General features: G+C 39.9%; 1 protein-coding gene across 2 annotated transcripts in view; it reads right to left on the reverse strand.

Moving 5' to 3' along the window:
- Nucleotides 1-22,226, reverse strand: part of MCUB (mitochondrial calcium uniporter dominant negative subunit beta) — a 107,320-nt gene that overhangs the window by 34,670 nt on the left and 50,424 nt on the right. The window contains exons 1-3 of one of the 2 annotated variants that reach the window (XM_058721678.1): nucleotides 19,367-19,477; nucleotides 2,643-2,718; nucleotides 1,988-2,158 (exon numbers count right to left, since the gene is read on the reverse strand). In XM_058721678.1, coding sequence (XP_058577661.1) covers nucleotides 1,988-2,158; nucleotides 2,643-2,718; nucleotides 19,367-19,456 — 337 coding nt within the window. In that variant the 5' untranslated portion in view covers nucleotides 19,457-19,477. Of the gene's footprint in view, nucleotides 1-1,987; nucleotides 2,159-2,642; nucleotides 2,719-19,366; nucleotides 19,478-22,226 lie in introns of those variants that run through there. The other variant, XM_058721677.1, reaches the window with a different exon arrangement.

Below are 22,226 nucleotides of genomic sequence, written 5' to 3' on the forward strand. Positions count from 1 at the left end.
GCAGCGAGTCAGTTTGCACCTGGGTCTGTTCCTCGAATTTGGCTGTTTGGGTTCCTGTTCATCAGCTGGGGTGACATCATTTTCCCAGGAATTGCCAAATAATTCAACCCACACTATGGGCAAAACTGTGACAAGCTTCGAACACTCTTTTCAAGCCCAAATTAAATGCAGGCAAATTCCACCCACACAGCCTCTTTATTTTTTTTTTTTTCTAAAGATCAGTAACCACCAACCATTTATGTGACTTTGCAAGTGTCATTTAAAAATTTACATTTAAATGACTTCAAACCTGCTCCTTAAAATAGGACTATAAAAAGAAATCACCTGAGTATGGTTTCTCAGTTGAAGTACTACATTATCCTTGATACTAATACAGGAACAGCAAAAGACTGATGCAAAAAAAAACACTTCGAAGGGGCTAATGATGCAGCCTTGCATTTCTCACCTATTCTTGGACAAGTATCGATTTAAACCCCAATACAGTGTTTTCACTCAGTCCAAAGAGACATTTTTCTCTAAGATCTCCAGTCTTTTCCTTTGTGTTTTATGTTTCGAAGCTACTTAGGTTTTCAGAAACAAGCTGGGTATACACGTCACTCACTGCTTTCACCTCGCTTGTATCATTCACTCACGGGGTGCTTACGGGGTACATACTACCAGGCGAGTACTGTGCTCAGTGCCCCACTGGGCTCACACCTGCCTGCTCTCAGGAGCTTAGGAAGGCAGGCGCGCTGGCCCTGTAGTGAAGGTCCACGGGTGTTCAGGGCTCCCGTGACGGTTCAGTCTAGTTCAGGGATGAAGTATTAGGTCACAGTGGCCACAGGACTAAAACCTTATTCTCTAATCCTGGTTTCATCAGGAAGAAAGCTCCCTTTCCAGTTAAATCCAAAGTCCTTACAACAGCCGATAAAAAAGCTTTCCCTAACCTGTCCCTCTGATCTTACCTCCACCCAGCTGCCTCCTTTGCAGTCACAGTGAGGCTGGCTCCCACAACGGGGCCTCTGCCAGCTGAACTTCTCCCATCTACACAGCTCCCTCTTCCCTTCCAGGTCTTCCCTCCTCTCTTCCAGGTCTTCCCTCCAGGGTGACTTAGCGGGCACCCTCCCCACCCCCGGAACCCCACCTCCCCTAGAGCATCTCCTCCCCATACCTCCCCCACAGCCCCCCACTCTGAAAGCACCTCCTGCCACAGCACACAGCCCCCCACTCTGTGAGCATCTCCCCCTCCACCACACTCCCCCACACCCCCCATTCGTGGGCACCTACCACCACACTACACTCCCCCGCTGGAGAGCACCTCCCTCCCCACCACTGTCCCTGCTCTGCTTTTGCTTGGCAATATTCATTATCTGACATACTGCATATTTTACTTCTTTATCTTTTTCTTTCTCCTCTTAAAATACAACCTCAATAAGAGCAGGAGGTTTTGTGTTTTTTGTTTTGTTTTGTTTTGTTTTTTTAATCTCTATTGTTCTTTGCCTCTGGCACCTAGCACATTGCCTGGCATATATTAGATGCTCAATCTGTTGAGTAAATAAATTCTTAATTTCTATTTTCCAACTTCTGTATCTATACCTTATTTGGTTCTGAACTTGGAGAGGGAAGAATATTTATTTCCTTTTCAAAACTGCAACAGTAATCATTAACACTTTAATAAGTTTATTCTGAGCATGTAACACTACAATAAAATAAAAATGAAAATTTGGTAATTTATCTCTATTTGCAGCCTCTGTGTCATTAAAATTTTCTCAGAAAAAACCTTGGGGCTAAGTTTATGAAATAAGTAACTAAAACGTACATTAAACTTATCCCATTAATTTTTTATTCAACAGAGTTAATTTTTTTATATCACAGATTATACAAAAATGGACACAGTAAAGGTCAACCATTTATTATATAATGAATTAAAGAATCAACTATCTAGAACAGAAACAAAACAATGGTTCAGAAGAAGAAAAAAAGACAAGTTGAAAAAATATATATATACCTGCTGTCAAGATTGCTGCAGTTTTGACACCTTTGTCTTCATTTTGTAGGTCCCGAAGGAATGAACCAACTGTTGATAACATTGGTTTGACCACAAATTGACAACGCTCTTTTCTGGATGGCAAAGTAAGGGTTATCAAGGGAAGGCCATGTCTATAATTAACGGTTATTTCTGTTAAGGAAAAAAAAGTAGGAATACAGGAATAGGTAAAATTTAGTTTTTAAAAAACAACTTTAAAATACAAGATTCTATAGGAACGCTTAAATATGGAATTCATAACCCTCTGAATTCCTGTAATAACGCACTACTATAGGGCCTTCATTATACTACAATTTACATATTCTCTAGCATTCTATAACATTTTATTATAATTGTCTGCTTAAAGTCTTGCCAGGTGAAGAGTTAAGTTCTTCAAGGCAGAAACTGTTTCTAATTCATCTATAAATCCTATGATCGATGGGGTGGGAGTTTGCCAAAAGACATCAGAGTAATACATTATGGCAGCAGAGAGGGAGGAACTGAACTAAGGGTGGGGCGGGGAGAACATGGAGGGGCATAAGAAAGTCCTTTTTGTTCAAAACCCGTATTTCTCCTTTTATTTGGAAAAATGGAAACACATTAGCGTAGGAATCAAAGAAGTGATAAGAAAGCTTACCATCAGGGGGCACCACTGTACTATAAAGATGTGATTGACTGTATTTTAGATTTCCACACAGCTTCACACACAAAACCTGTAAGAAAGATTATTTCTTCTTTTAGAAAAAGTGGGAAAGTTGAAGTAAGTGTCTTTACCAGAAGATTTTTTTTTTTTTAACCTTACGGGACCAGCATGATAAAAACTTCAGCTTCCCAGATAAACCCTTGGAGAAGCTCACTACACCTTTCTGACTGCTTTCTTGTCCCATATGGTAGGCACTAGCCACATGTGACCATTAAAATTAAAATTATCGCTAAAAATTCAGTTTCTCAGTATCTTTGCACATTTCAAGTGCTCGAGAGCTCCGTGTGCCTAGCGGCTACCATGCTAGCACCGAAACAGAACATTTCCATCATCACAGAAAGTTCTACCTGATAGAATAGCTGGTCCTAAAACATCTAAATGGCCACTTTTCTATGTTTTAGCATTGGTGCTTGTGTTTACAATTGTACTGGACCCAAAGGAAGGCCAGATGACATCATGGCGCACTATGTGCACAAAGACACTGTGGTAGTCAGTAGAAAGAAAGGGCACTGAAAAACCGGTTCACAGGCAAAAGAACCTGTTCCAGAAGAATTAGTACCATGGTCACAACATCCAGTTTTGTTTCGTTTTGTTTTTTATTGTATCACCTTGTGAAGAGTTTACTAGCAATAAGTTTTCCAGTAACTATGCAATGAAGAATTCTTTTCCAAATTGGATTTCCAACCCCTCATTTACGCGAGTCGGCACTGTTAAATCAGGTAGTTAAAAATGTGCTCACTGCTATGAAAAATGAAACAATGAGTGACTCAAATGATGTTTCCATTATGCTCAAAATCAAAACAAAGTTCTCAGTAAGTGAAACAAAACATTCAAATATATATTTCTAGTATTAGGGGTGCCTGGGTGGCTCAGCTGGTTAAGTGTCAGACTTCAGCTCGGGTCATGACCTCAGGTTCATGAGTTTGAGCCCCGTGTCGGGCTCTGCTGACAGTGAGGAGCCTGCTTCAGATTCTGTCTCCCTCTCTCTCTGGCCCTCCCCCCGCTGCATGCTCTCTCAAAAATAAACATTAAAAAAACCCAAATACATATTTCTAGTATTAAACACAACACAGCTATTAGTTACAAGATATCTGCATATTAAGACTTCATTTGAATTTTATTTCTAAAAATAATACAATGAAAAAGAAAAAAAATCTGATTATTTCTTAAAACAGATGTAGCCCTCAATGAGTAAAGATATGCAGAAGTTTCCCAAGTTTGCATACTGGATGTTGTACTACTGTTTTTTTGTTTCCTACTACTTTTAGTTAAAGTATAAGAAACTAAGAAAAATATATCCACTTGAAAACACATCACAATTCTCTACCAAAATACTTCTTTAAAAATATTTAATGATATAGAGGTGCCTGGGTGGCTCATTCGGTTAAGCTCCGACTTCGGCTCGGGTCACGACCTCACAATTCATGTGTTCGAGTCCCACGTCAGGCTCTGTGCTGACAGCTCAGAGCCTGGAGCCTGCTTCAGATTCTGTGTCTCCCTCTCTCTCTGCCCCTCCCCTGCTTGTGCTCTGTCTCTCAAAAATAAATAAATGTTAAAAAAAAAAAAAGTAATATAAATGCATTTAATGATATGATTCTCTATGTATAAAAGTCTAATAAAAATGTAGGGCATAAAAATTAAAAGCCTTTCCCTTACTTCTGCACCATCCCACAACTTCCCCCAGAGATCATCGCTGTTAGCAGTGATAAAGACTCTCTTCTTGACTAAACTTTAGTCCAGCTCCTCTAAGCCTGATGGAGCCCCATCCTTGGGCATGTCCTCTAAGAACCCAGTTTTAGCAAGAATCCTGTCAGTTTAGCCAGAATCCTCCCCCCCTCGATATCTAATCAAATTCCTCATTCCCCACAATCCCCCAGGTATTGGTATTATCTGATCATTCTAGTCAGGTTTCAGCAAGAATCCTGGTAGGTCAGTTTAGCACAGAATTACCCTATCCTGGTAACTTTCCATCCACTGCTCCTACCGCCACCTCACCTTGCTCCTTGGAAATAAATTCCCGTTTTTTTCCTTGTTGTATTCAGACTTGAGCCCATCTCTCCCCCCACTGCAAAACCCCACTGCTGTGGTCTCCCTGAATAAAGTCTACCTTACCATTCTTCCACAAGTGCCATGCATAATTTTCTAACAGTGATTTGGCATGTATCTGTCCAGACTTTTTTCTATAGATGACCACTTTTACATACTAAGTTTTATGCTAGGGTCTGTATAAAGCCAGACAGTCTATGAGTCAGGTTCCTAGATGCCAGTGATAATTCCTGATCAGGAAGTACCCATTATCACTTAATGCGCTGATGAAGTTTCTGGTCTACTATGGAGGAAATCATTTTAGAGGCAACCACTTGTCACCCAGGAAATGCTGAAAGGCAGAGCAGCCAGAGTAAAATACCAAGGCTTTCTCAAGCATGTGTATGCCTCTAAGAATCGCCTGAATAGGGGAGCCTGAGTGGCTCAGTGGGTTAAGAATCCAACTCTTTATTTCAGCTCAGGTCACGATTTCATGGCTTGTGAGATTGAGCCCTGCGTCTGGCTCTGTGCTGACAGCGTGGAGCCTGCTTGGGATTCTCCGTCTCCCTCTCTCTGCCCCTCCCCTGCTCGTGTGCTCACTTGCTCTCAAAATAAATAAACATTAAAAATTTTTAAAAAGAGCGGTGCCTGGGTGGCTCAGTTGGTTAAGCATCCAACTTCGGCTGCTTAACCGTGATCTCGCGGTTTGTGAGTTCAAGACCCGCATCGGGCTCTGTGCTGACAGCTCAGAGCCTGGAGCCTGCTTTGGGTTCTGTGTCTCCCTCTCTCTCTGCCCCTCCCCCGCTCGCACTCTGTCTCTCTCTCTCAGAAAGAAACAAACATTTTTAAAATTTTAATAAAAAAGAAAGTGTTGGCGGGAAAAATGAAAGTGAAAAAAGGAAAGAAGGAGTAAAGGAAAAAATAAGGAAGAGAGTTAAAAAAATTTTTTTTTAAAGAATCACCTGAATATTCCAATACCATCTGTTGTTAAGAAGATAGGGCTTGCTAAAAACACAGATTCCTGGACTTCACCCTGGGATTCCTGATCTAGTAGGTCTGAAGTAAGGGTGTGAAGATTATGCTCTGAGTCTGAGTAGCTGAGCTCTAGGGGACCCTCCATGGCTTTCAGGGAACTATGTGAAATTTCTGCACAAAATCATTTTGAATACCAAGTGTTTAGTGCTGGGTCAAGGGTTACTGCCTTCAAAGGACACTCAGTATCATGACAAAAGAGGACTCGGGCTTCTCTTCAGTATGTATTTTTCCTAAATATAATTCTAATCACTTTACAACCTGCTGAAAACTCCTTAGACTTCAACAGCCTATGTAAAGTAGAAAGAACAGTGGCCCTGGATGTGCAAAAACTGGGATTCTAAAGTCAATTCAGCCACTTAACAGCTGGGAGATCACAGAAGTCATAGGGCTAACTCTGCTTTAGTTTTCTCAAGGGTTAGGTGGGAATTCTCTACCTTGTAGAGCTGGTATAAAGATTAAGTGAAACAAAGTGTAAGGCACAGTTTATGAGTTCAGCAAGGGCAGTGTGGACCACCCCACCTCCACAGCTTTATCACGTACTGTTCTCTTACAGCACGAACTTAGGCCGCAGTGAAACAAGCCAAGAGTCATGGACTTATCATTAAAGTGCCTTCTTTATCCACTTCTGCCTAGCAAATCCTGTCATTCCCTCCAGGTCCAGCTCAAAAGCCATTTCTTCTTTAAATCTTCCTGCAAGGTGATGGTCTCCTGGAGAGAACACAGGCTTTGCAGTTAGAACAAGTTGGAATCCAAGCTTCAAGATATACCAGCTCCCCTGATCTTTGACAGGCAGAGGGTGCAGGAAGACATGGGTTATGAGAAAGAGGAGACAGCTCTAGTTTGAAGAGGACAGAAAGAAATCATTAATATGGGAGAAGTTTGTTTGAGCCTTCAAGTGAATGGGCGCAGACGTTAACAGAAAGAAGATATATAATGAGCATGTGTTGGGGTCAATTAACAAGATTAGGCTTTTTCTGGAGCTCTGCCATATTTTAGATTAATTATCTTTATTACTGTTAATAAAATCAAGATGCAGTTTCCATTCAAGATGGTGGTATAAATTCACACTTAAGGGACCCCTCTGTTCTATTCAAAACCATCATACATATCTCCTTGTACCAGAAACAAGACAGAAACACAATGTGACAAGCGAGGCCCAAGTGGATAGTCAGCTAGATTCCAGGTCCTATGGAAGAAAGTGTTTCAACAGAAAAATGTACCTTGTCTACAGCACACTTTTTCAAGTTAAGACACTCTGGCCCTTGTACCGGTTTGGAGCCATTCCGTAACTATCTGTAAACCACAGGTAATTAACAGATAAGTATATAAATTTCGTCCAATCTGGTAGTGATCCAATTGACTACTCACACACACCCCTAACCAGTTTTATCTCTAACTGCAATTCATTTTAAAATTATTTTTTCCATCTAATTTTGTGCACTTTTCATTCTTCCTTTTGGCTGAATATAACATCTGCCTGGTTCCTTTACTTCATAAGAGTTAAGTAAATTCTTTAATATGTGTTCATTTTTATAACTCTGTGACAGTCATATTTTTACCTTTTTTTCTGAAAATTGTAAGAAGTACCTGAGAGTTTGACTCTTTTAGGGTAGAAGGAACTAAAAGCAACCCATGGCATGCCTTCCAGTGATATTTATTTACTTATTTATTTTTTTGATAGTGAGAGGGAGCAGGGGAGGGGCAGAGGGGGAGGGAGAGAATATTAAGCAGGCTCCATGCAAAGCATGGAACCTGATGTGGGGTCTTGATCTTATGACCCTGAAATCATGACCTGAGCTGAAATCAAGAGCTGGACACTTAACTGACTGAGCCACCCAGGTGCCCTCAGCCTTCGAATAATCTAATGACTTGATCTGTGGAATCTCCAATAACGCTGCAACATTCCAGGACAGGGACGTTAAGATGGCAATTTAAGAGCCGATTCTGGGCTCTGGCCATAGGATCCCAATTTTAAGCAATGTAAAATTACTAGCCAGAAGGGGTGAGTACAGAATGAAAAATAAACTCCTAGAGTCTATAATCCAAAATTCTAATTTATGAGAAATTAAATGCTAAGAAAGAACCAACAAATTTACTTTGAAGATTAATTCCATTTATGGAAAATAAAAATGAGAGTCATGCAAAACAGACTTTAATGTAAATTATATTTAGGGTCTTCAAAGAGATAAAAGGGAGAATTAGCTTCCAGAAAAATCAACAAAAAAATTATCACACTAAACTAATAGAAATAAAACAAGAAACTATGATCAACTAATTAGAATTTCTGGAAACAGAAAAATAACTCTACATATGTGTCAGAAAGCCAGATTAATGGACTAGAAAAATATTAGACTGGATAAAATCAATAGAAAACTAATGAGCTAGGCAATATTTCACCAGGCACAGCACAGAAGGATACAGAAACTTTAAAAAGGAATTAATTTTCACACATTACTGGCAAGGATGTAAAATGGCACAACCATTCTGGAAAACCTCTGGCAGTTTTTTGGGTGACCCAACAATTCCACCCGTAGCTGTTTACCCTAGAGAAATGACAACAACCTGTACAAATGCTATTCCCTTTCCTCCCACGAGAGTGCATGCTCCCTGGGCACAGACAGGGAGGTGGTCCAGTTCATGGCTGTATGTATCCCCAGCACCTGACACACAATCTAGGGGCTCAATAAATGTTAAATAAACATATGAATATCTCTAAGGTGCTAAGGGAAAATAACCATCGACCCAGAACACTATACTCAGGAATATTTACTTAGGGTTGAAGGAAATGAAGAGCTTTCAGATATACAGAGATGACAGTTTCTCTCCTATACATCTTTATTAAAGAACTTCTTCAGGAAGAATGGAACTAAACCCAGATGGAAGCAGAATGCAAGAGAACACCATTAACGGGCTGAATTGTGTCATGTCTTCCCTCAAACCCACAAATTCATGTTGAAGTCCTAATGTTCAGGACCTAAGAATGTAAATGTATTTTAAAGAGGTAATAAAGTCAAAATGAGGACATGAGTGTGGGCCCTAATCCAGTATAACTGGTGTCCTTAGACGATTCAGACACAGACATGTGCACACACAGAGGAAAGACCCTGTGAGGACACCATGAGAAAATGGCCATTTACAATCCAAGGAGAGTGGCCTCAGAAGAAACCAAACTTGCCAACACCTTTCCTTCAAACTTCTGGCTTCCAGAACTGTAAGAAAACAAAGCTGTTGTTTAAGTCACCCAATCTATTATGGAAGCCCTAGGAAATTGATACAAACACCAAAGCTATAAAATATGGTGGTAAATAAACAACTCATTTTAAGAAATTTTAAACCATCTTTTGATGTTAAAATGAGTAAAAAACTAAACAAGGTTGGGTGTGTTACAATGAATGGATTCTTAGAACATGTGAAGATCCTTGTCAAATTCAGGAGGAGGGCAAAGACAATGAAAACGTAAGACTTTGTTTAAAAAGTTATAATTACATGTGTACGTTAAACACTTAAAGGAAACCACTCAATCTACAGTTTCTACTGTGGTAGGGGAAAAAAACCAACATTTTTCAAGGAAAGTAGAAAAAAAGCAGTAAAAAGCCCTTTAAAAACTAGAAAATCAAAAAAAAAAGACAAAAAGAAATGTAAGAAAAGAAAATTGTGGCAACTTGAGAAATAGAAGACAAGCATCTACAATCCCACCACCCCCTGGCTTTTTATTCCAGCCTTTCTACAGATATAGACACTCATGTAATCGTAGTCCACAGAGAGCTGATCATTAATGTTTTATAAGCACTCACCTACCTCAAAAATTTTTCATAAACAAAATTTTAAATGTTCTATAACCACTTATCCTATGGGTGTGCCAAAATTTACTATTTACCTGTTGGACAGTTCCATTTTATACACTATTTCTATAGATTTTTCCTCATCAGAAAGGAACGCATGCTCATTTTAGAAAATCTACACATCACAGATGCACAAAAAGAAAAGTCACCAAAAAACCCATCATCTAGAATTACCACAGTAACACCAAAGTATACCTTCCAATTTATTATCTATGTATCGTATTCAATTTTCCACCATTGTGGCTAAACTGATTCTAAACATCTTTGCACGTAAATCTTTGTTTGCATTTTTTTCTTTAGAGTGCAGTATGATTAGATCATGAGGCAGTAATAGTTTTGGAATCCTGATAGTGTATTATCAATTTTCTTTTGGGGAATATTTTCTTTGCTTCATGTTGTTTTACTCAGTACCAAATTAATAGTAGTATGAACCCCAAACAAGCAAATCTGCCTAAGGTTCAGAATCAAACAATAACAGACACATCACATCGGGTGTCCGGGAGCAACGAGATTCCTGTTGGAGGCTCACCAGATGTCCTCATTGGGACAGCCCACTGGTATCTCAGGCTCAGTATCTCCTAAACTGAGCTTCCTTGTTTCTCCATAGCGCTGCTCCTCTCCTTTATTCCTTGACGAACTCACACCACTGCTGACCGGCTATTAGAACTAGAGGACTGAGGGCTATCCTAAACAACAATAGTCCATAAAATCAGCTGGTAGACCAGCAGTTACAGCTGAACTGCCACTAAGGTCTACTGGCTCTAATTCACACGGAGTCGCCAAAGCCACCCTCTCCCCCTGTCTCTACCTCCACCGCCCTCATTCAGGTCCATGTCATCTCACCCAGGTCGCTGCAGCAGCTTCCTCCTAACTGGCCCTCCCACCAATCCATTCCACATTAAGACCTATTCCAATCTTCTGAAGTCATATAAAGTCAAACTATTTCTAGATTTAAGAACCTCTATTTTTCTATTACAAAGAGAAACTGTTCCCAAGAAAACTTTCCATGAGCTGACTGTTGTCCGGTTCTCCAGTCTCACCTTACCATCACCAGCACCGCCTGCTTCCTTCCCAACCCTCGATTCCAGACGTGCGTGAGTACTGCCGTTTCCTGACTACTGCACACTGTGGCATGCTTCCTTGCCTTTGCCCTTTTTACCATCCCTGCCTGGAAAGCCCTGCCCAGGGTACCTACCTTCCACGGCCAACTCATACCCTAAACTCCCTCATCTTCCTGCCGTAAAAACTACAGAACTCTAGTTTTACTATCACTTCCTTCCCTTCTCTTGCAATCAAGTGACCTTCCTCCCCACAGGCCAAGCCCTCCTCAGATGCTCTCCATCTTCTACATCTCAGACTTTCTCAAAATCTTAACTCCCTCTACCACTCACACTACAGATGTAGTAGGTAAATATGCTCTGCTCTCTCTCCTCTTTAAAAAGTTCCAGACCCTCCACTAACCACATAGACCTCCGGTTGCTGCCCCATTCACATGCTCTCTTCAGCCAAACCTTTCCAGCTTGTCTACGCCGCCTCATCCTCAACTCCCATTCACTCTTTAACATACTACCAGCAGGCTTCTATCTCTAGTCCCTCAACTCTCTAGTCAGACCTCTCCCCAGGTTCAGCGTAGGACATCCAAATGTTGGACTAACGTTTCCCCTTGCATCACCACATACATCTGAAACTAGATTTATCCAGAACAAAACTTGATTTCCCCCTGAAATCTCTTCCTCTGGGTCCACCTTCTCCCTGCAGTAACTGACCCACCATCTTGCTAGCTGCTCAAGTCAAACCCAGGAATCTTTCTTGATGCCATGAATTCCATCAACCGAACTCTTCAACCTGCATAGTTTATCCACTTTTTTTTTTTTTTTTTTTTTTTTTTTTTTTGCTAATGCTCTGGTCCAGGCCAAGCATGATCTATTGTAATAGTTTCCAAACTTGGTTACTTACTTCCCCCTTTCTCTCCTCCAAGCTGCCCTCCTCAAAGCAACAAAGGTGATCTTTAAATAGAATGACCCCACTCCACTGCTTAAAATTTTTCAATGGCTGCCCTTTAAGCTTCAACAAAATAAAAGCTTATCATGGCCAATGTGATGCTATATGACTTAGACACTGCATGTCTCACCAGTTTCATCTCATCCCTCTCTTCCTTGCTTGCCTTACTCTGATCCTACTGGTTATCTCTCAATCCTAGAACACAAGTTTCTCAGATCTCAGGAATGTAGTACATGCTGTTCTCCATCTCGAATATTCTTCTCACCCTCTTTGTATAGCTCAATGTTTTACATGCAGTCTCCTAATCTTTCCAGCAACGATATGAGAGATGTACTATTACTTCCCATCCTTTGTTCCACTCAAATGTATTTATCACTCAATTTATCGAGAAAATTAGCTTAGCACTGATATAATAGGAAGTGACTAGAGAACAGGAGTCGATACACAAGTTGATAAACAAGAGCCTGTGGGGGCTAATCCAGCATGCCCCTCCCTTCCATTTTCAAAAACAGACTTTATATTTTAGATCAATTTTAGAACAGCAAATTAAGCAGTGTACAGAGTTCTCACCCCACCTGCCAGTTCCCCCAAATATCAACATCCAGTACCAGAGTGGTACATTTGTTACAATGTGTGAGCCTACACTGATACATCATTTTCACCCAAAGTCCACAGTTTACATTAGGGTTCACTCTTGGCTGTATATTCTACAAGTTTTAACAGTACTTAGTGACTTGTGCTCACCACCGGAGCATCTCACCCAATAATTTCACTGCCCTAAAACTCCTATGTGTTCTGCCTCCCTCTCTCCCCTGCAACCTCTGGCAACCACTGATCCTTCTACTGCCTCCACAGTTTCACCTTTTCCGGAACGTGGTCGTACAGTTAGAATCATACAGTAAGTAGCCTTCAGATTGGCTTCTTTCACTTAGTATGTGCACTTAAGGTGGTTCTACTTTTCATGGCTTGATAGATTTTTTAAGTTTTTTATTGAAATGTATTTGATACACAGCATTGTGTACATGACAGGTATAGGACATGTTGATTTGATACATTTATATACTGTAATATGATTGCCATATTAATAGCACCGATCACATAATTACCATTTCTTTTTGGGGGTAGGAATAATTAAGATATAGTCTCTCAGCAAGCTTGATGATTTAAAAAAAATTTTTTTTAATGTTTACTCATTTTTGAGAGACAGAAACAGAGTGTAAGCAGGGGAGGGACAGAGAGAGAGAGAGAGAGAGAGAGAGAGAGAGAGGGAGAGACAGGGGAGGGACAGAGAGAGAGAGAGAGAGAGAGAGAGAGAGAGAGAGAGAGAGAGAAAGAAATATCCAAAGCAGACTCTAGGCTCCAAGCTGTCAGCACAGAGCCCAATACAGGGCTCGAACTCACAAACTGAGATCATGACCTGAGCCGAACTCAGACACTTACCCAACTGAGCCACCCAGATGCCCCAAGTTTGATGATTTTAATATTATTGTCCATGTTGCTTATTTCATTTTAGTGCTGAATAATATTCCATTGTCTGGATATACCACAATTTATCCACTAACTTACCGAAGGGTATCTTGAATGCTTCTATGATTTGGCAATCATAAATAAAGCTGCTATAAACATCCATGTACCCGTTGTTTCCCATATTTTAAGAATACTTGAACACAAGGAGGTTAGGTAATGTGTCTAAAGTCTGTTAATAAATGACCAAAACAAGCAGTTAGGAGCCCCCGTTCTTTAAACTGCCTCACTGCATGGGCAGTACCATCATGGTGTGGGAAACACGATGCGGAAGTGCACCTGACAGGTTATCCTCTGCTGTGTCCACACCTGGGGGAAGTAGTGAGCTCTGTTTCCAGATGAAGTGCAAGGAAGGGGACCTTGGAAGATACAGACAGTACTTGTTAAAACCAGCTCTATGCTATTGGAACCCATGTAAAATAAAAAAGGCTTCACGGCACAAGTGACCTAACAAGAGAAAAAAATATTAAGTACTTCTATCACAAATATTAAGAAACTGCATTCATACAATGATGCCAAAACCAATTTATTAACTGTAAATAATGTACTTTTAAGCCAATATACTCTAATATTTCAACACGTCAACATGTTTGGTAACAGACAAGCAAGTTCGTCTAATATCTTCTATATGGGTTGTAGTCCTTCATTGTTTGCTCCTGAAAGTTTTTCCTTGTTGAAATGAATAAAGGAAAGAACTGAGGAAAGGAAGAAAGGAATGAAAATACATACACACACACACACACACACACACACACACACACACACATGAATATAATTTCAGGGATCCTGCTGAGTTCAGTTCAGACAATGAAGGAAAGACCTGCTTAAATGCCAAGTGCTCCCAAGGGATATAAACGTGGTCTTGCTGAGCTACTCAACTCAATATGTGGAAGTTATTGCTGGTTATTAGCCAAATGCTGTATGCATTACTTCTCTTTCTGTTCTGTTTCAAACATGTATAAACTACTCTTGGACAATCCAAATCAAAAAGAAAAATTTATTTTAACACTAACGATTCATGTGGTACCTGAGACTCAAGCGCTAGTTAAGATAACTGCCCGTTGTGTGCTACAACATGCAATTTTTGTTAGGCAGATTTAAAATGTAATCTAGAGACAAGTCAGAGAGGTTCATAAAAAATGAGATACTATGTATTAGTTTGATTTGTGCGGGGGGGGGGGGGGGGGGAGGGGAGTACAAAGAAGCAAAAAGAAATCACGAAAGCTCAAGAGCTCAGTGTGAGGTGCTAACCATGATGTACCACAGGGTCAAACTCTAACAAACCCAAGGACAAGCTTCAAAGCAAAACAATGATCTAACCGAGGAGCGTACTTGCCTGTGCCACACATTCCACAGTAAGAGGTGCATACGACAGGGTTTGAAATATAAAGTTTTATTCACTTCTATTCTTGTATTTTACTCATTTCCTTGTTCAATATTTCTTCTGCATTCTTATTCCTTCTTTTTTTTTTAGTATCAAAAAATACTAGATTTTGCTCAGTATAACTTTCAGTACTGTTTTCAACGAGATCGTTTGTATGGGTAGTCGAATCCTCAGTCTATGTTGTTAACGGGCGATTTCTTTCCTTTTCACAATTGAGTTTAATCTGTTCACATTTATTGTCAGCTCAGATAATTATGGGGATCTGCCATCCTTTTTTGTGTTTTCTCTTTATCTTGATTTTCCTTTGCTTCCTTCTTGTATTCTAATAACTAATTAAAAAAATACTCCTTTACTTTTCTCTATTGATTTGAAAGTATATGTTTTTTTCCCCAACCCTTTAATGTTTGCCATTTACATTCTGTGACATTCTTACTTGGTTAATGTGTAAAGTTAACTTCTCTACCCTGATGCTGAACAACAAGGATTTAGATTGTATCAATCATAATTATTAAAGTAGCAATTAGCTCTGCTTTATTTTTTAGAAACCCTACATTGTTGTGGGGTGCCCAGTTGGCTCAGTAGGTTGAGCGTCCAACTTTGGCTCAGGTCATGATCTCACGGTTCATGGGTTCGAGCCCTGTGTTGGGGTCTATGCTGACAGCTCATAGCCTGGAGCCTGCTTCGGATTCTGTGTCTCCCTCTCTGTTCCTCATCCACTTGCACTCTGCCTCTCTCTCTCTCAAAAATAAACATTTAAAAAAAAAATAAAAAGCAACCCTACGTTGTTATTGTGACTATTGTTTTATATAGTGATTGTTTCTTAGATTCATCTGTATGTTTCCTATTTTGCTCTTCACTTCTTACATCGTTTTCTCACATGTTCAATTGTATTCTTCCACAAAAGAACTTTCAGTAACAACCTTTTAGTCTCTCAGCCTCTATTTTGTTGAAATGATAGTTTACTGAACATAATGTTCCAGGTTGATTTTTATCTCCCCTCAAAACTTTGAAGATATTCTTTTGCTTTCTGGCTTCAATTAAAACATCTTCTGTAACTTTAAGATTTTCTGTGAGATTTTCTTTGGTCTTTCTGCATTTGGGTTCTGTAGTTTCACCATTGCGTGTCAGGTACAGATGTAATTTTATTTTTCCTGCTTGGAACTCATGACGCTTCTTCAATCTAAGTATTTCTCCTGAAAAGGGCACTTGTGGAGGGGGAGAAGACTGGCCCAAGGTGGGGAGTGTGACTTCAAGGGCAGCTGGTGGGCAGCCAGCATGGGGGTAAAGAGCCTAAGCGTGGCGAGGAGGGTGTCCACATAAGGGGATAAGTGTGGGGTGTTAGGACCTGAATGGAATGAAGAGGGGCATATGCAAGGAAGGTAGGCTCAGAACAAGGTGTTAGAGCCCAACTCAGGTGAGGAGGGCATTTATGTAAGGGAAAACAGTGGTGGCAGAGATGAGAGACCGTCACGCTCAGGAAAACTGATCAAATATACCAAGATTAATGGAAGGCAGACTTATCCTACCAAAAAAGGAGCTATAATATGTAAAGAAGAAAACTAGAATGAATGCTGTAGTGTTGGGATGAAATTCGAAGTACTGGTAGGAGCTCATGGTTTTTAATATGTAAAACTATAAATAAAACCAACAAAATAGAAAACATTTTAAAAGATTCAAATGTTTAACGTATATATGTTTATATAAGACATTTCGATTTCACGTATTTACGCTTTTAAGTCACTTTTTTATGTTTGTTTGAGAGAGAGACAGAAAGGGAGTGGGAGAGAGGAAGAGAGAGAGAGGGAGATACAGAACCCGAAGCAGGCTCCAGGCTCTGAGCTGTCAGCACAGAGCCCAACGTGGGGCTCATTCATGAACCACAAGATCATGACCTGAGCCAAAGTTAGATCCTTAACTGAGGCACCCAGGTGCCCCTACAGTTTGTTTGTTTGTTTTAAATTAATTTTTTAAAAATATTCATTCATTTAAGAGAGAGGTTGATCAGGGGGAGGGCAGAGAGAGAGGGAGACACACAATCTGAAGTAGGCTCCAGGCTCTGAGATGTCAGCACAGAGCCCAATGTGGGGCTTGAACTCTTGAACCATGAGATCATGACCTGAGCCAAAGTTGGATCCTTAACCGACTGAGCCACCCAGGTGCCCCCTGTATTGTATTATTTTATTTTATTTTATTTTATTTTTTTATTATTTATTTTTTTAACATATGAACACATATGAAACACATATGAAACATATGTGAAACATAGGAAACACACATGAAAAAATTGTAGCATCTTGGAGGGAGTTCTCAATGGTCAAATCTAGAACACATTTGAGCATTCAAATAAATAATGATAGTAACAGATTATAACCCACTGAAGAAAACAGGAAACTGTTAAGTCCATTCTGATCTAATTAAAAATTAAGGTTTGATAAGGAACAAGATACTTACACACAGTTTTAATTTGCCTCCACACAAAAGCATTAATTCCAAAGGGGAAAACAGTAACTTCAAAGAAAAGAGGTCTTGCAGATACCACCACCTTAATTAAGTGATCAAAGTGAACATTATCAGTAATGGGGCCAAACTGAAATCATGCACTGAAGACAGACCACATGCAACACGTGCAATTCCTAACAAAGATACATAAAGTGAATCAAATCACAAGGAACATCAGTCAAATCCAAAGAGACATTCTACAAAATAACTTGTAATCTTCAAAAGAGTCAAAGTCACTGCAAGTCAAAGAAAGAATGTTACAGTTCCAGACTAGAGGAGACATGACAAATTCAATTGTGATTCTGAACTTTTTGCAACCAACAACATTAACGGGAAAATTGGCAATATCTGAATGGGATCCACAAACTGGATGGTGGTAATGTATTAGTGTTAATTTTCTGATTTTGATGGTCATTTTGTGGTTAGAGAACGTCTTTGTATTTGAGGGGGAATGGCATCCTGTCAACAATTTGTTTCTGAACTTTCTTCCTACTGCATTTAGATTGTTTCAAAATAAAACAATGCTAAAAACAACACGCTAAACACACACTAAAATAACCATTTACAGAGAGAAGTAACCTATTAAGAAGGGGTCGTACATTAAATAAACTTTACTTTTTTACTGCATGCCAGTAAAAAACTATGGTTACTTAGGGAATTGAAAATTTTTTTAAAAGGAAAAAAGAACAAAAAAATAAGCACAAGATCTCACATACCCTTTCAAGTTCTCATTTAGAAACCTTAAGAATACTGCACTCTCCTGACATGTTAGTGAAGTGGAAAAGAGAAACTATCATATTTATCCTACGACAGCCCTTTTTTAGAAGGACTTTATTAAAAGATCATGCTGAAAATCTTACAGAGACCCACCACACATGCAGAGCTGAACCACATCAAGAGTGATTCACCCAGGGGCACCTGGGTGGCTCCGTAGGTTAAGGGTCAGACTTCGTTGGGCTCAGGTCATGATCTCAGGATTCTTGAGTTCAAGCCCCGTATCAGGCTCTTTGCTGTCAGCATGGAGCCTGCTTTGGATCCTCCAACCCCCTCTCTCTGCCCCTCCCCAGCTCGTGCTCTGTCTCTCAAAAAAAATAAACTTAAAAAAAAAAGAAAAAGAAAAAAAAGACTGACTCACCCAAACTCAGCTCTTCTTTCAATTTATATCCCACCTGTGACCCATTTTGAGACTTCCAGCAGTTACTAAGCCTGTTAGAGGGCTCATGTCTTCAGGACAGCATCAGTTATTCGTAAAATAAAACTTACCTATCTAGTCAAATTTGAGTAATATTGTTTCTCTTGCATGTTAAAAAATGGTAACTTATCTTCAGTATTAAAGTCTAGTAGAGGATGTATCAATAACCCCATGGCTAGCCATTTAAGTAAATATAACACATCCAGGAGGAAAAAAACAACACATCAGGAGACTGAACAAAAAAGTTGGATTTTCTTTTAATTCACTGTTTTTATCCCTTTAAAGTAAGAACAGGAGTCTGTTGTGATCCAACCTTCCATTCTAGCACTAAGAAAATGTCAAGTGTCAGGAAGTAGAAAGTACGGTGTAAACAGAAGTCTAGCCCAGCCGAGAATAACAAAGCAGCAGCAGCATTACTTGAAAAAGGAAAGAACTGTTTGACGTGGGATGAGGAAGAGACATGGATGTTTAATGGGCAACGGTAGGAACTAGCATAATGTGCATAATGAATACAAATCAGAGAGTAGCAGTTTAAATTTCTTAGCTGAAAGGCAACAGTGATACACTGATACGGAAAAATAAATAAAAACGAGTGCTTCTAAATATAAGCCTTTTTAGGAGGACCTTAATTATTCTGCTATAAAAGCACTCTGTGTGACACCAGTCCCAGTATGGGGCTTCCAGCAATAACATGGTGCGACCGTGTGCCCTTCCCACATCCACAAGTGAGAACTCCGTTATTACTGCTCTTTTCAGGGACTGCTCAATTGTACTCCACAGATACCATTAGGTCATGGAATTGACTTTAAAAGGATTTAAGACACATCCTGGAAATTGGATAAGAAAAAGCAACAGATTCGATTCCTAACAACACGGTGCTGCTGGAAACTATCAAATTCCCCTTGAAAGGATGAAGTCTTATCACCATTAAAGACATTCAGACTGATGTGGCCCAAGGTCTGAAAACAACCCCCAAATGCAGTCATATCCTTTTGCAAAGTCAATACACATATGTTCTATTTTCCCAAACTGAAGAGAATAGTTGGCTACATACGGTCTAATGTGTACATGTGTACATACTAGAATACACATACACACATTGATTTAAGTCCATGCATATGTTTATAGTCACAACTTTTATATATTGCAGAAGTACCTGAAGGTATCTGCGTGACATGTTCCGTACTTGGAAACAGATGGGCACCGTATAAATGGAACACATCTGGATTTCTTTAAGCAAGCCCATAATTCCAAGCTATTACACATGCTGTGGTGGTAGACGTGGAAACAACTGCTCTTCTGAGCAACATAAGCTATGCAGAAGATCCCTTTTCACTGGAGATCTGGAAGCACAAAAAACTGATAAATGAAACTGCAGGGTATAATGCCTGAAAACATAAAGTCATTCAGTCAACAACTAATTCACCTCCCATGTGCCGAGTGACGGACTCTTTCAAACTTCTGCTATCACCCTTCCCTGCTTTCCACCCTTCCCTGCTTTCTCACCTTTGGCAGTGCAAGGAATCTTTCTGTGTCCTCCTAAGACCAACACGTTTCCCAGAGCTCAGCTTCCAGCCTTTCCCACCACCCTAGAGACCTCCATGTTCTCAATATTTTCTTACTCAGCACTTCCCCATCAGCAGGTAAGCATGCTCAGGTCTCTGCTACCTTCTGATTCCTTCTCTCAAAATCCACATCCTCACCCTTCTCAGCTAAGTGACTTGAGAGGGTGGGCCACATCTGTTATCTCTACTACCTGTAGCTATCACTGATCTGTACCTACTGCACTTTAGCCTCCGCTCCACCAGGTCACTGAAACTACTCTCAGAAGGCCACTGACCTCCTTACCTCCAGATCGAATAACTTTTTAGCCACGGACTTCACAAAAGCAATCACCAGTTTTGATCACTGTCTTTGAAAGATTCTCTTTCTTGGCTTCCGTGATACCACATTCCCTTAGACCCTGATCACACCTTCCCGGTCTCCTTTAGAGACTTTTCTTGTCATCCTTTAAATTTTGGTGTCCAGAGTTCTACCATGAACCAACCTCTCTCATCTCACTCCATGAATTCTCTTTGGGCACTCTCACCTAGTAACACGGCTTCAACTACATTACTTTGCTGATGACTTAAAGTTGTACCTCCAACTCAGAGCTTCTCTTTGTGCATCTAATTTGCAAATACTATGTTGAAACCTGTTAGGAGATCTACACGATTCATTCAATCTCTCATTTCCTAGAAACTGCCTCTACTTCTGCTAGAGTGTATCAGTGGTGGGCTTCCCCAAACCATGTCTGTATTATGTGATTCTCCACTCCCCCGCCCAGGTCCCCTCATTGTAACTGACCAGACATCTGCTCCAAGTTGGCCCCGTCAGGCTCCCATGCTAGGAATGTGACTGACTAAAGCTGTGTTCAAACTGGAATTCTTGTACACTGCTGGCGAGAGTGTAAACTACCACTCTGACAACTGGCAGCATCTCCACATACACACATACCTAATAACCCAGCAATTCCATGCTTAGGTATAAAGTGAGAGAATTACGTACGTGCCCAGTAGATAAATAAAAGTACATTCATGGAAGCACGCTTGATAAGAAGCAAAACGTGGCAACTATGCAAAACTTCACTGTCGGCGCAACAAATAAATCGAGGTATATTCATCAGATGGAATATTACAACAAGGCAACATACATGGGTCAGTCTCAGAAACACGTTAAGCAAAAGGTACAAAAGAGCGTATGCTGAGATTCCACTTCTATAAATTCCAACAACAAGCAAAAGTCATCTATGGCACTGGAGGCAGGATGGTGGTTACACTTCCAGGTTTAGGCAGAGATTAAAAGAGCACAGGGGGCTTCTAGGGTCTGGTAATATTGTTTCTTGCTCATAGGTATGCTCACTTTGTGAAAAGTCATTAAACTTATGGACAACGCACGTCCTATATGAATATTCTTCTTCAAGATTCTCAGCTAAATCTGAACTGGACTCTTGAACTGAGATTTAAATTCTTTGTGAGAATTCCTTACAATAACAGGCTTACTGGGATACGAATAATACAGTGAGACTATGTATGACAGTGAAGAGAACAAAAGAAGTGTAACAGAGTCCCAGAGAAAAAAATAATTAAGAAGGAACACCTTATATGGCAGGTGTCTTTCAAATAAGAACATACTTAAGCCAACTATTTTTTCTTTTTTCCTCCTAATCTAAGCCAATTATTATCAAGAATTACCTCAAAGGAATAGAATCGAGCCTCTGAGGTATAGCCAGATGGTACTAACAAAGCTGTCTTCCTCGCTTTGATGCCTGTGTGTCTGAGATGACAGAGGGCTGAACGCCACATGGGGTAGGACCACTGGCAACTCTACTCCAGGCCAGCAAGCCAACACATCAAGTACTCATAAATAAATCTACTCCTCTGAAGGCATACTTAAGGACTCATGTCAAACAAGTTTCTTTCAAGAATTCCTTATAAAATATTATGTCCTGTTCTAATAAATGCAAAACAAAAGACTTTGATGGAAAGCCAGAAGATGATTTAAGTTGTATTTTAACAGATATTTCTTGACTTCTATCATTTCCAAGATTATAAATTTATAATTACAAATTTCATTTTGGACTCCTTCCTAAAATACAATGTATTCCTAGCTCATGTGTGCCCCTGTATCTCTTCTTAACCTCATACCTTTCTGCCTGCATTAGAGTCTCATAAGTCATTATTTTGGAGTATCAGCCTCAGGGCCTGACGTTCACTGAGTCACCACACCCTGACACCTACCAAGATACTGCTGATACAGAAACTGGAAATGACAGAAATGACAGAAGACTCAAACAGGATAAAAAATACAAACCAACTAAAAAAAAAAAAAAATCATCATGACTCATTCACCTCTGAAAACAACTATATGGCAGAACACATCTTATGGCAAAGTGCTCTTTTAGGCCCACTGGCATCTAATAGGTTTTTTAGGGAAAAAAAGAAAATAAAAAGGAAACAGACATTAAGATCTAATTA

The sequence above is a fragment of the Neofelis nebulosa genome, chromosome 3 (genome assembly GCF_028018385.1).
Source record: "Neofelis nebulosa isolate mNeoNeb1 chromosome 3, mNeoNeb1.pri, whole genome shotgun sequence".
NCBI lineage: Eukaryota > Metazoa > Chordata > Mammalia > Carnivora > Felidae > Neofelis > Neofelis nebulosa.